The sequence below is a fragment of the Parambassis ranga genome, chromosome 13, assembly GCF_900634625.1.
Source record: "Parambassis ranga chromosome 13, fParRan2.1, whole genome shotgun sequence".
Taxonomy (NCBI): Eukaryota; Metazoa; Chordata; class Actinopteri; family Ambassidae; genus Parambassis; species Parambassis ranga.
Genome location: NC_041033.1, coordinates 23,464,580 through 23,477,068, shown reverse-complemented (window position 1 = coordinate 23,477,068; position 12,489 = coordinate 23,464,580). Strand labels below are relative to the sequence as shown.

At 44.2% G+C, this 12,489-nt stretch overlaps 2 protein-coding genes across 2 annotated transcripts in view; both read right to left on the bottom strand.

Moving 5' to 3' along the window:
- Window positions 1-12,489, bottom strand: part of LOC114444887 (uncharacterized) — a 110,986-nt gene that overhangs the window by 64,305 nt on the left and 34,192 nt on the right. The window lies entirely within an intron of this gene.
- On the bottom strand, window positions 7,636-12,215 carry LOC114444904 (uncharacterized). The gene is made up of 2 exons (XM_028419796.1): window positions 8,517-12,215; window positions 7,636-8,262 (listed from the first exon to the last, which is right to left on the bottom strand). Exon 1 carries the CDS (start codon window positions 9,726-9,728, stop codon window positions 8,589-8,591), a length of 1,140 nt encoding a protein of 379 aa, XP_028275597.1. The 5' UTR covers window positions 9,729-12,215; the 3' UTR covers window positions 7,636-8,262; window positions 8,517-8,588.

The following is a 12,489-nucleotide window of genomic DNA, read 5'->3' as shown; positions in this document are numbered from 1 at the left end:
GTGTATTCTTGAGTCCACTGGGAGCCAGTGAAGAGACGCTAGGACAGGAGAGATATGATCCCTTTGGCTGCTTCCTGTCAGAACTCTAGCTGCTGCGTTCTGGATCAGCTGCAGACTGTTGATGGAGTAATGTGGACATCCTGACAATAAAGAGTTGCAGTAGTCCAGTCTTGAAGTGACAAAAGCATGGATGAGCTTTTCAGCATCACTCTGAGAGAGGATGCTCCTGATCTTAGTGATATTACGCAGGTGAAAGAAAGCGGTCCTGGAGACCTGCTTAATATGAGAGACAAACGACATGTCTTGATCAAAGATAACTCCAAGGTTCCTCACAGTCGTACTGGAGGCCAGAGTAATTCCATCCAGAGAGAAAGTATTATCTGATAAACTAGTTCTGAGATGTTTCGGTCCAAAAACAATGACCTCAGTCTTGTCCGAGTTTAATAGTAAAAAGTTGGAGGACATCCAGTCCTTTATGTCCTTTAGACACGCCTGTAGTCTGACTAGCGGCTCCGTTTCTTCAGGCTTCATGGATAAATACAGCTGGGTATCATCAGCATAACAATGAAAGTTTATGCCGTGCTTCTGGATGATGTTTCCTAGAGGGAGCATGTAGAGGGTGAACAGGATCGGTCCGAGCACAGAACCCTGTGGAACACCGTGGTTAACCCTTGTACCTGTGGAAGACACATCGTTAGTGTGAACAAAATTAAATCTGTCAGATAAATATGATTTAAACCAGCGCAGTGCTGTTCCTGTAATCCTGATCTCGTGTTCCAATCTGTGTAGCAGGATGCGATGGTCTACGGTGTCGAAGGCAGCACTGAGATCCAGTAGAACGAGTACAGAGGCGAGACCCCGGTCCGATGCCATGAGGAGGTCATTGGTGACTTTAAGCAGTGCTGTTTCTGTGCTGTGATGGGCTCTGAAACCAGACTGGAAAGCATCAAACAGACTGTTACTACACAGGTGGTCGTTTAGCTGACTTACAACAGCTCTTTCGAGTAGTTTGGAGATAAAGGTGAGGTTGGAGATCGGTCTGTAGTTTCCTAGGACCGGCATGGGCCAGGCGGTGACAGCCTCTATTTTGTCTGGGTCAGGAGCAACACCTTCTGCAGACACTATGTGCCCCAGATACTTGACCCTTGGGAGACAGATCTGACACTTGTCGACTGAAAGTTTCAGCCCAACCTCCCCAAGTCGATCCAGTACCTTGAGCAGCCTTTCCTCATGTTCTTCGAGCGTTTTTCCAAACACAATGAGATCATCAAGGTACACTAACACTTGGAGGAGATTCATATCTCCCACGGCTTTCTCCATTAACCTTTGAAAGGTTGCTGGCGCTCTAGTAATGCCCTGCGGCATCCGCTCAAACTGGAAAAATCCTAATGGGCAAATAAATGCCGTTTTCTCTGTGTCCTCCTCGGACATAGCAATCTGGTAGTAGCCTGAACGCAGATCGAGCACAGAGAACCACTGACTCCCAGTCAGGGCATTCAGAGCGTCCTCAATGCATGGTGTAGTGAACTGATCAGGTATGGTTCGGCTATTCAACAGTCTGTAGTCTATGCACATCCTCACAGCTCCACTTTTCTTTCGAACAACCACTATTGGAGATGCATAGGGACTTCGCGACTCTTTCACTATTCCGGCCTGAAGCAGGTCTTGTAGATGCTTTCGTACATCCTCGATGTCTGCTGGGGCCAACCGACGGGAACGCTGACGGAAAGGCCTGGAATCCGCAAGACGGATTCTATGCTCCACCCCTCTGGCTAACCCTACATCCCACTCATGTGTCGAGAAAACATCAGATTTCTGAGCTAGTTTTTGTCTCAGCCTGTTCTTCCACTGTTCAGAAGTAGGAGAGTCGCCAAAGTTTATCATGCTCGCATAAAAATCTGGGGAAACTTTCTCCTTAGGAGGAAGGGTAGCAACAGAATCAATGTGGAAGATGCTCCCCATCACTGTTCCCACAGGTATAGCAATCTCTCTCGGAGAGTCATTCTTAACCAGCACTCGAAAACTGTCGACCTCCAAGGCCTCGCTAGGGACAACCATGGAATGAACGAACACATCAGCGGGCAGGGTGGCTGCAGGTGAGGAATCCATCATCAAGATTTCCTGCTCAATGGGTGTCTTCAGTTCAACGTTGCAGACTACCTGCGTATCACCCTCGGGTAATAAAAGCAATGGGCCTGGTCCCATCCACCGGACACAACCAGCTTCGTCGTCTTCAGGGACTGCCGCTGTAACACCCTCTAGTGTGACTGGATCTTCTTTCACACTAACCCGAAAGCCTAGTGCTCGCATGACCTCAGCTTTGTCCTTACATTGGTTCACCAATCGTCGGACATGGCTTGCATTGGTACCCACAATGACAGGAGTCTGGTCTCCAGCCCCCGGACTGGGACATATGAGGGCTAGTACAGTTACGTTGCGCCTTGTCTCTACCACCTCAGCTGGGTACTCCAGGTCTACTACCACATAACCACGATATGGGTAGCTGACCTCTGTCTCACTTAATCCCCACAGAGATAAACCAGATACTGGCCGGATTGGAACATCAGCCAAGTATTGCTGGTACCATGGCTCAAATATTATCGTCACCTGAGAGCCACTATCAAATAAGGCAGTGCAGGGCTGTCCATTAACTTTTAGCTGCACCAGGCTAGGCGGTCCAACCAACCCATCAGGAATTCCTGCATCCCCAGACACATCTGCCTCACTTTCCTTAACCTCACAGTTGACTGTACTAACTGTAGCATCACCTGATGACTGATGATTCTTTGTCAACTTAACAGCTTGGATTAGTTTCTTGATAACCTTAGACTGGTTCTCTGGATTTTGACACTTCACTGCAAAATGCCCAGCCTCTCCACATCTGTAGCAAAAGTATTCTTCCAAACTTTTGTGTGATCTTGGTGGGGATTGCTTAGCTGAGTTGGATGTGGTTACTGCTGCAACCTCTGCCTGAGTCTCCATCACTTTACCTTTGACTTTCTGCTGCAGGCGTTTACCTGTTTCTTCAGCGCAGCTACTTCCCCATCTGCTTTTTGGGGAGGCTTCTCAGACTTAACTGAAATGTCCTGTATTGAATTAGAAGCAACAGCAGCGACTAATGATTTAAGTTCTTTTACCTCGGACCTTAAATGCTGGATCTCAAGCTGCTTTTCCTCAACTGCTGGCTTTGCATGCACACTCTGCACAACAGTACTAAGCTTTCTTCGCGAAGCTTCATACTCTTCCTCTGTACGTATTTCCTTTAACAGTTGGAGAAATGTTGGGGGCTTATCTTTTCTCTCTCGGAGGCGGAGATTGACCAACATCAAGTCTGAAACTATAGCGCCACGCAACAACTGCTCTAACCTTACTTTGTCAGCACAGGTAGAGGGAAGACCACCTCTCTGTATCACTTGGTTTAACAACTGTTCTAGCCATCTTAAGAAGTCAGAGAGCTTTTCTGCTGGTTGTTGCTGCAACAAACGAAAGGCAAAATACAACTCTTCTCCTGATTCTGCTGTCCCAAAAACATGTTCCAGCGCCTCTAAGCAGTCTCCTGGATTTATTTCAGGGTCACCTGCACGTGCCGCTTGAACAATATCAAGGGCTGGGCCCCTAAGACTTTCCATTACTCTCCGCCTCTTCTCTCTGAGAGAGCAGTCACTCTCTTCAACCATAAGCCGTGCCTGGCCAATCCAGTGTTCGAACTGCTCCTCTCCAGCGGGAGTAGGTAGCAATCAGCAATCCAGAAAATGTTCGTAGGCGGCGGTAAGCTCCATGGTCACTGGAGGCTTTAGTCTTGTCGAGTAAGTCACTTACAGCTCTCAGTATAGCTTCAGTGGATCTAACTTCAGCCTCCTTTTCAGGAACCAACAGGCGAAAGTCCTCCATAGGTCCACCTGTTGTCTGCTTCAAGCCAGATAACCCTGGGTCCTGTGCCACGGTTGGTGAGGCATCATTCACAGTAACAACAAACCATGGCCCCCCACCCTCAATAGGGAACACTTCGAAAGGAACTTTATCTCTCGTCACAATTTCTTTGCACTCACACAAAACAAGGTACTGGTTGTGTCGCAGACTTAAATTGCGTCCTCTTACTCGCACACGTCCCAGACTCTTCACAGTTTGCATTGTTTCTTCAATGGCATCAGTATTGACATCTTCTTGCATGAGCACTAAAACCGCATGAGCCTCAACCAAGGATGCACCTCGACACCATCCTTTTAACTCTAATGCCAACTCAGCTCTAGTAGCCATGTTAACTGTAGACTATCTCTCTTTACCAAATCAAAAATGCTAAAAGTCACTGGGCTAACCAAATAAAATAAATCATACACACATCAACATCAGCGGTGCCTCCAATTTATGTAGCGCCTCTCTAGCTTAACGGATTAACATGAGAGGTGGCTAACCTGAGTTCTTTAATTAACTTCTTTAAATGTACCTTATGTATATTTTTTATTTTATTTTAACTCTCTCTCTCTCTACGGAGCAATACAAACCAGCAACAGAAAATAGGAATTATTACCCTTTCACAGTAGTTTACCAGGTAATTAACGCTTTACTTTCCCTTCAAAATAAATAAAAGTGTTACCTGACTATAAGAAACACCCAAAATGCTCAATAACAACACTGGGGTTACTGGAAAAATAAAAAAATGTTTACTCTCAATATATAATTTCAAACCATAAACACTCTTAATCAAACAGCAAACGAAAAAATGTCAGCAGATAACAAAACACTGCAGTAGACTAATTAAGGGCCCAAATAAACAACCTTATTCTTTATAAGCCGGCAATGGTCAATAGTCATAAAAACCAAAATAAAACGTTGCTGGCCAGGCCGTCGCTCGTGTGCGTTGTAGCCGAAAACAAATGGCTCCTTCGCCCGCAGGCAAAATAAATAAAGTCAAGGTACCTGTACGCTGAGTTCACACACGTGTGCAGTCCAAACTCCGTCCCAACAGCAGAAGAGGAAACAGAAGACCCACACCAGCCACACCTTCTCCTCACTCGGTACAGCTTTTCAGAATGTTTGGTCCTGTTCTTCACGACTAGGCTCCGCACCGACTCCGCCACTTGCGCTCGCACACCGCCAGCCTCCCAGCCAAGTCCCAGCACGAGAGTTAGCTACTGATTTAGCAGCTAACTAATTAGCCTCGATCTCCGTCGAATATTCCACTCGAACGGGAAAAACTCTAACACTGTCCAGTCTTCAGAAAGAGTCCGTGTCCCTTTCACCCGAATGGTGCTAGAGTCTATCAAAATCCATTAAACAGTCCAACTATCTCCATTGCTCCTCACACGCTCTTTACTCGCCACTCTCCATCTTGTTCCTTCTTCTTCTCTCTAACTTCAACTTCAACCCCTCCCACTCTCCTTTGACCTCACACGTGATTCACTCACGTACAATGTTTATATATATAAAAAATAAAACACAATCCCCTGTGTCATACACATTTTACAGGCCACTTCCAACATAAATAATATACATGCCAGCATAACAATAAATGCAATAAACAGTAAAATAAAACTATCAAAAAGAAAACACAACATCCTTATTGGCTAATGAATTTATCCCTTTAGTTTAATCTACTGTATATCAACTCATGGACAAATTATATCCCAACCGGGTTACACCTGCAACACAAAAAAGAAGTCATACACTCATTCTTCTCATCTGTAATCTGAGTGTAAGGCCTGGTAGGGTCAGGTAAGCCCAATATTGGAGCGGCCTGTAAGGCAAGCTTTAGTGCAGGGAAGCAGTGTTTTGCTTCTGGAGTCCGTGTGGTCTTTTGTGTGTTTTTAGACTCTTGTCATCAATGAAGGAGGCGAGTGGAGCCTCAAGAATGGCATAGATGGAGATGAATTGTCTACAAGAAAGGCACATTTCAAGAAAGGACATCACCTGGTTTTTGTGATGGGTTTTGGGAGATTCTGAATTGCAGCTACTCTTTGTGGTGAAAGAGTGTTTCCTTCAGAAGTAAATGACATGACCCAGGAAAACAATCTTTTCCTGGGCAAAGTGAAGTTTGGAAAAGATGGCTTTGTGACCACCATGAGCCAGATGTTGCAAGAGTTTGTCTGTGTTGGTTTCACACTGCTCCCTGGCCGGGCTGCAGGTCATAATAATGTCATTAGCATGCTGCAACAAAGAGGTGCCGGGAGCCAGAACAAGAGATGATTCAAGACCTTATCTGAGAGACCTATTTCAAGTGGTGGTGCTCTTACAGTGTCCTTGGCACTGGAAGAAAAAATGAAAAGCAAAGCAAAGCCAGAGTTGGCTCTCTGGACGAACTGGAGGACTAAAAAGAAAGCATTTGAGGTCCATCACTGAAACGAACTGCTGCATTTTGTGCTTGCAGATTTTGAGCAAATAACCATTCTGTTGGTTGAGCTGTATCTCTGATTTTCTTACTAGGGAACAAAGGTGTGCGCACTGGTGAGTCATCACAGGGAACAATTACTCCTGCTGTTTTAAGACTCAAAAACCGGTGTTATGCCATCAATGGCTTCTTGTTTGAGCGGGTATTGAGCCTTGCAAGGTCTATAGTCAGATTTTGGAGTGATGACAACAGGTTCACAATCTTTGATGAGGCCAACATCATATTTACTGACAGCCCACAGTGTCTTAGGGACCTCCTGTAGGGCTGGAATGGTTGTAGCTTGTTCTTCAGACAAAAAACAAAAAGATTTAGAAGCGCTTTGTGGTACCAGCTGGATTTCTTTTGAAACGTGCACGACAGATGTTAAGCATCTAGAATAGCACTGCAGTGTTGGTGAAAACAAAATTGATCGATCAGATGTTTCTTGCCAATCGGCTGTGCACAAACATAATTTCATAAATGGGCCCAAATCTTCCCAATTATATGATGTGTGTTTGGTGAGTGCGATGTGTGGGACTGAATGGTCCATGGTGTTACGTTGAGCTGGTGTGAGAGAGACTGATATGGCACGTGTCAATGTGAGCCTGTCAGATCTCTCTTTCAGCCAACCATCCTCATATGGCGCATCAGGTCCTATTGACACAGGAGAGGTACAATGCAGATCCTCTGGTGCCAAGAAATCTGTTGCAGCTGTTGGAATTAATTTTCTAGCTGCTGTGATAAGCTCAGATTGGGTTGTTGATGATTGCAATTTCCATTGGTGTATCCCTCAGGTTTGAGGTGTGATGGACAAAGGAGTGTGAAAAAAATTTGGTCCCTGGTAGTCAGTGAGCTTTGACACCTTATGGGTTTGAGTTCAAACAAAGGCCTAATTTGCACATAAAGTCCCTGCCCAGGATCACTGCGGCAGACTTTGAAGAGCAAGAATGCATGATTTCATTGTTTGACCTAATGCACCAACAGAGTACGCATAAACTTCACTTAGTTCAGGCTCTTGTGAATTCTAAAACTTCTAGTCAACAACATTTGTTCTGTAATGGTAAAAACTTCTGAATGATCAGATGTGTACTGGACATATATCTATTGTCTGAGCTCTCAAAGGATTGTGTATTCATCTGCTCAGTGTGTGTGTGCATGTCTGTGTGTGTGTGTGATGCAGTACCTTCTTCTGGCCTCACAAGTTGGTTTGGCTTGTCAGCAGGAGTCCATCCCTCTCCAACAACCCCCTGAAGCTCCTTCTGTATTGTCTCTTTTTTTTTTTTTTTTTTTTTTTTTTTTTTTGAAGAGAGCATTTGTTCATGGGATGTATTCTGTGTCTTCTGGGTTTATTGGGGTCTTTTTTTGACAATCACGGCTCCAATGTCCATGTTGGCCACAGCGGTAACAGATGTCAGATGAGGTTCTTCTGTCACGATTCCTGTCTTTGTTGCGTCTTTTCTCTCTATGTGCATGATGTGATCGTTCCTGATCTCTGATTGTGTTATACATGGTCATTGCTGCCATGTGGAGCTCCTTTTGTGTTGTCTCTTCTTTTTTCTTCTTTTTTGAGGCTGTTTGGTTATGGGCATGTGTGGCGTGTCTGCGAAGTTCAGAGAGGCGTGCATCATTCCAGCCAATGCAGGAGCTCTTAACAGCTGAGGCAATGTCCGGTTGTAATCCACTTAAGAAACAATTACAGAGGTGAATTTCCCATACATCTGGGGTGTTGCCTAACTCTTCGGGTGGTTGAAGTCCACTGTGGGCATTGAATGTTTCTGTTAGGCGAGTGTGTTCTGTCCTCTGTCACACGGAGTATGATTTGACAGACAGCTAAACTCCTTCTCAATCAACAAGACGTAGCTTCTGAGCTGTTGTTTTATTGTTGAAAAAAGGTAAAACTGCAAAAGGAGAAACAACATCTTACATCACTAGGAATCATTTCTTATGTAACACAAATCATACAAAACACAGTGCTAACAAAGCTACAATCCAAGCTAACAGTTATACAAGCACAGGGAGCTAACAAGCTGGAATCCCAAGCTAGCACTTAGTCACACTGGAAAACTATTAACCGTTTAAATAGCTTCACTGTGAGGAAATAATAATACACAATGCTCAATATCACTGAAACTTCATATCCTGAAATACATACCGAAGATGCTGTATACAGGGTGAAAAAACATCAACAGGAGCGGAGAGACCATTACGTGTGCTTTTCTCCAGATTAGCGTCTGAAAACAACACCACCACTAGGGGGAGACAACTCACTGAAACTGTCCGCTGAACATAACAGAGTGAGATACTCATCAGGGTTTGCATCATCCTTTTGTCTACAGGCAGTGATTTTCTCCATGTTAACCTTTACAGGAAAAACTTGGGTGAAAGCATTACATAGATGGCGGACAGCATCTCTATACTGGGCATTAGACTCATCCTCCCAGTCGATGTGTTTGCAACGGAGGTCAGCAGTTGGAAATTTGCCAGCTATCTTTTGCCAGTCTGTGGGTTTCATCTTGGTGATCAGAAGTCTTTTTAGTTCATTCATGGTGGGCTTGAACTCTTGGCAAAATGTGAGAAATTGTTCAGCAAACATTTTGCCTGATATTGTAGGGTTGGGTAGGTGTTGTGAGGCTGCTGTGATATCAGCAGAAGTCCATGGACGAAAAGGATCAGTATCTGCCCCTTCTGGTCCAGATACTTCCACCATGGGCATGTTGAAGGCTGCATTTTGATTAGGGTGGCACAGCCTGTGTGCAATTGGAGGAGATGGAGTGGTTGCAAAAGGTTGTGGTGAGACAGGCACATCAGGGTGAGCTCCTGGATTTGTGTGTTGCTGTGGAGCGGTGGGGCCTCCTCGTCTCTCAGGTATTGCAGAGTTGTATGGTGGAGGAGCTGAAAGGTGGAGAGGTGGGTTGCCATTGAGGTCTGGATCCAGCTTCAAAGCAGCCAACTGTGGAAACAAAGAAGAGGAAACCTGCGAGTCTGGTGTTCTTTGTGTTTGTGAAGTCAGATTTTCATTGGTTTCAGTCTTTTCCCTTGAAAAGGGTAGTTGTTTCTGCATTATTTTCCTATTGCGCATTTCAGATTCTGCTTTCCACATCAATAAACATTCTTTTTGACTTTCCACAATTTCTAATTTTTTAACAGAAATTTTCTTTTTCCTTTTCATTTCTTGTTCCTTTTGTTTCAGTTTTCCCTCTAACATTGATATATTTTTTGAGCTGAGAGACCCCCCTACTGGAAATCCAAACTCAGTTGTCCAGACATTCAAATATTTTAAGCTTTTGTCCCCATATTTCCTGCTCATAATATCCACAATCGGTCCTTCCGGAGGTCCAACCTCAACGGAAACCTTACTCCCCATTCCCAATGTGGAGGCTGTGCACAACTACAATACAATACTGACGTCTCTGTAAGGACCACTTGTTTACACTACAAATGGCAAGAGATACTTCCTTTGTTTTGGCACAATCGGAATCAAAGCCCGATTCAGTTCGTTTCTATAGCACAACTGAACAAAAGCTATATCAACTGTGGATAATATGAGAGAGGAAAATAATTTTATACCAAATTAAAACCCAAATTTTTAAGGACACGATGTAAATGTCAATATTTCAGTGCTCACCAGATGAGTTTCTCTGAATTGCGTCCCGCTGAATTGCGTCCTTTCAATCCCAGCGGCAGAGGTCTGGGGCGTCTGCGGTCAGTCCTCCCTTCTCAAAAAAGATTTTGAGGTTGGAGGCTGGAAACTTTTTCCTTCCAGGATAGCCTATCACTGTCCGCGTTCCATCCCAGACGACTGCACGAGGAATCCTTAGACGAGCCCCCAAATTGTTGTGGAAACATTTCTGCTCTGGTGAAAAATGAAATAGAGACTTCTGCCGGCCGAAAAGGATTTATTCTTTGCAAAGAAGGTCAATCAAAAACACTCTAGCGGTCAGAATGAATGAAAGACCCCGAACATGGGGAACATCTCACAGTTATACCTGCAGCCGCCTCCCCCCTTCTAATCAAGTCACACCCTCTTCTAGCTGGTCACAGACCCACTGTCTCCTGGTTATACTTTGAAGTTTTAAGTTGGCTTCCTGGAGATGTGGGATGTTAATTCACATCTTAATGATATTTTCCTGGAGTCCCGTAGGTCACAGAGCCATTTGTCTCCTGATCACACCTTGAGGCTGACCTCCTGTAGTGTGAGATACAGGTCAGGGGTTTGGATACAGTATCCGCTGACCTCCTGGGGTGTGTTGTGTGTTGGAAGGGCCTAGCCATCAACATGGAATGGCAAAAGGCAGGGGAGCTGTCACATTGGTGAGAAACAATAGGTGGGGTGCTGCAGGGAAGTGAGTTCAAAGATTAAGGGAGGCTATGATATGCAGAGACAGGTACAGATGTTTCAGGGAATTAACAACAAAGATTAAAGATTAAAGTAACAACAAATATTTAGGATAGACTGCATATACAGAGATCAAAATTTCCATCACACCCGATCTCCCCAAAGTTTTTTATACTGGCAACACAACTATTAACATTGTTAATCAATAACTCAAATGACATTCGAGGAATAACCGTTTTCATCAAAGAGTTTAAAATAAGTCAGTTTGCTGATGATACATCTATCTATCTTTCTAAAAGAGAAGTCAATGGTAACTAAAACTCTCAATATTATCTCAGTTTTTTCTAAAGCATCTGGCTTATACCTCAATATTAATAAATGTGAACTGCTTCCTATTCATTCAAGCTCTGACTCCTCTGTTGCCTCAATTAGAGTTGAATCTGAATAAAATATTTTAGGGCTGACAATATCTAAAAACTTAATCAGAAGAGAAGACGTCAATATTTCTAACCGTATTATAGATATGAAGACATCACTCAGTCACTGGTTAACTAGAGATCTTACTATCTTTGGAAGGACCACTCTATCTAAAGCTGAAGGTGTTTCCAAGCTGATCTGTCACTCTCTATATATTTCCTCTGAAAACATAATTAAAGCTAACACAGTTATTTTCCAGTTTTTGTGGAGGAATAAAACCCACTACATAAAAAGGTCTCAGCTTGTAAAAGAATATGATAAAGGTGGTATTAAAGCTCCAGAATTTGAATCTATGATTGGAACATTTAGAATTAACTGGATCAAATCCTGTCTGACACAGCTCGACTCCATGTGGTTCCACATCCCAAGGTCCTTGTTTGATAAAATAGGAGGTTTAGACTTTATTTTGAAATGTGATTTGGAAGAAACTCCAAGTTTCATAAACAGATGTTGCACTTTTGGAAAATGATATTTACCCACAACTTTTCTCCCCATAACTCCACCATATGGAACAATAGAGTAATAACACTGAACCGAAAATCAATCTTCAAGAGTGATTGGTTTAAGAAAGACATTATTTATGTCACAGATTTAATGGATGATGATGGCACCATCTTAAACTGCTCAGACTTTATAGGAAAACATCACCTTAACTGCTCTCAAAGAGAAGACAGTAAATGATGTAAACTGATCCTGTTACCTCTGATTCACTTAATTAGAAACTTTATGATGTACAATACATCCTCTTCTTCATTATTACCACATTTATTGATAGGACACAATTAAAATGATAAAAATGTAATAAATTCATTAGTAGATTTTTCATGACTATGACAGAAGGGTCTTTCCCATGGGCCCACCACCGGTGGGAGGAACCGTGCACAGTGGATTGGGTGGCAGTCGAAGGCGGAGGCCTTGGCGACCTGACCACGGGACACAGAAACTGGCTCTGGGGACATGGAATGTCACCTCGCTGGGGGGGGAAGGAGCCTGAGCTTGTGCGGGAGGCCGAGCGGTACCGACTAGATATAGTTGGGCTCGCCTCCACGCACAGCTCGGGTTCTGGAACCCAACTCCTTGAGAGGGGTTGGACTCTCTTCTATTCTGGAGTTGCCCATGGTGAGAGGCGGCGGGCTGGTGTGGGCTTGCTTATAGCCCCACAGCTTAGCTGCCATGTGTTGGAGTTTTCCCCAGTATGTGAGAGGGTCGCCTCTCTGCGCCTTCGGGTTGGGGAGAGGTCTCTCACTGTGGTTTCGGCGTATGCGCCGAACAGCAGTGTAGAGTACTTGACCTTCTTACAGTCTCTGGGAGG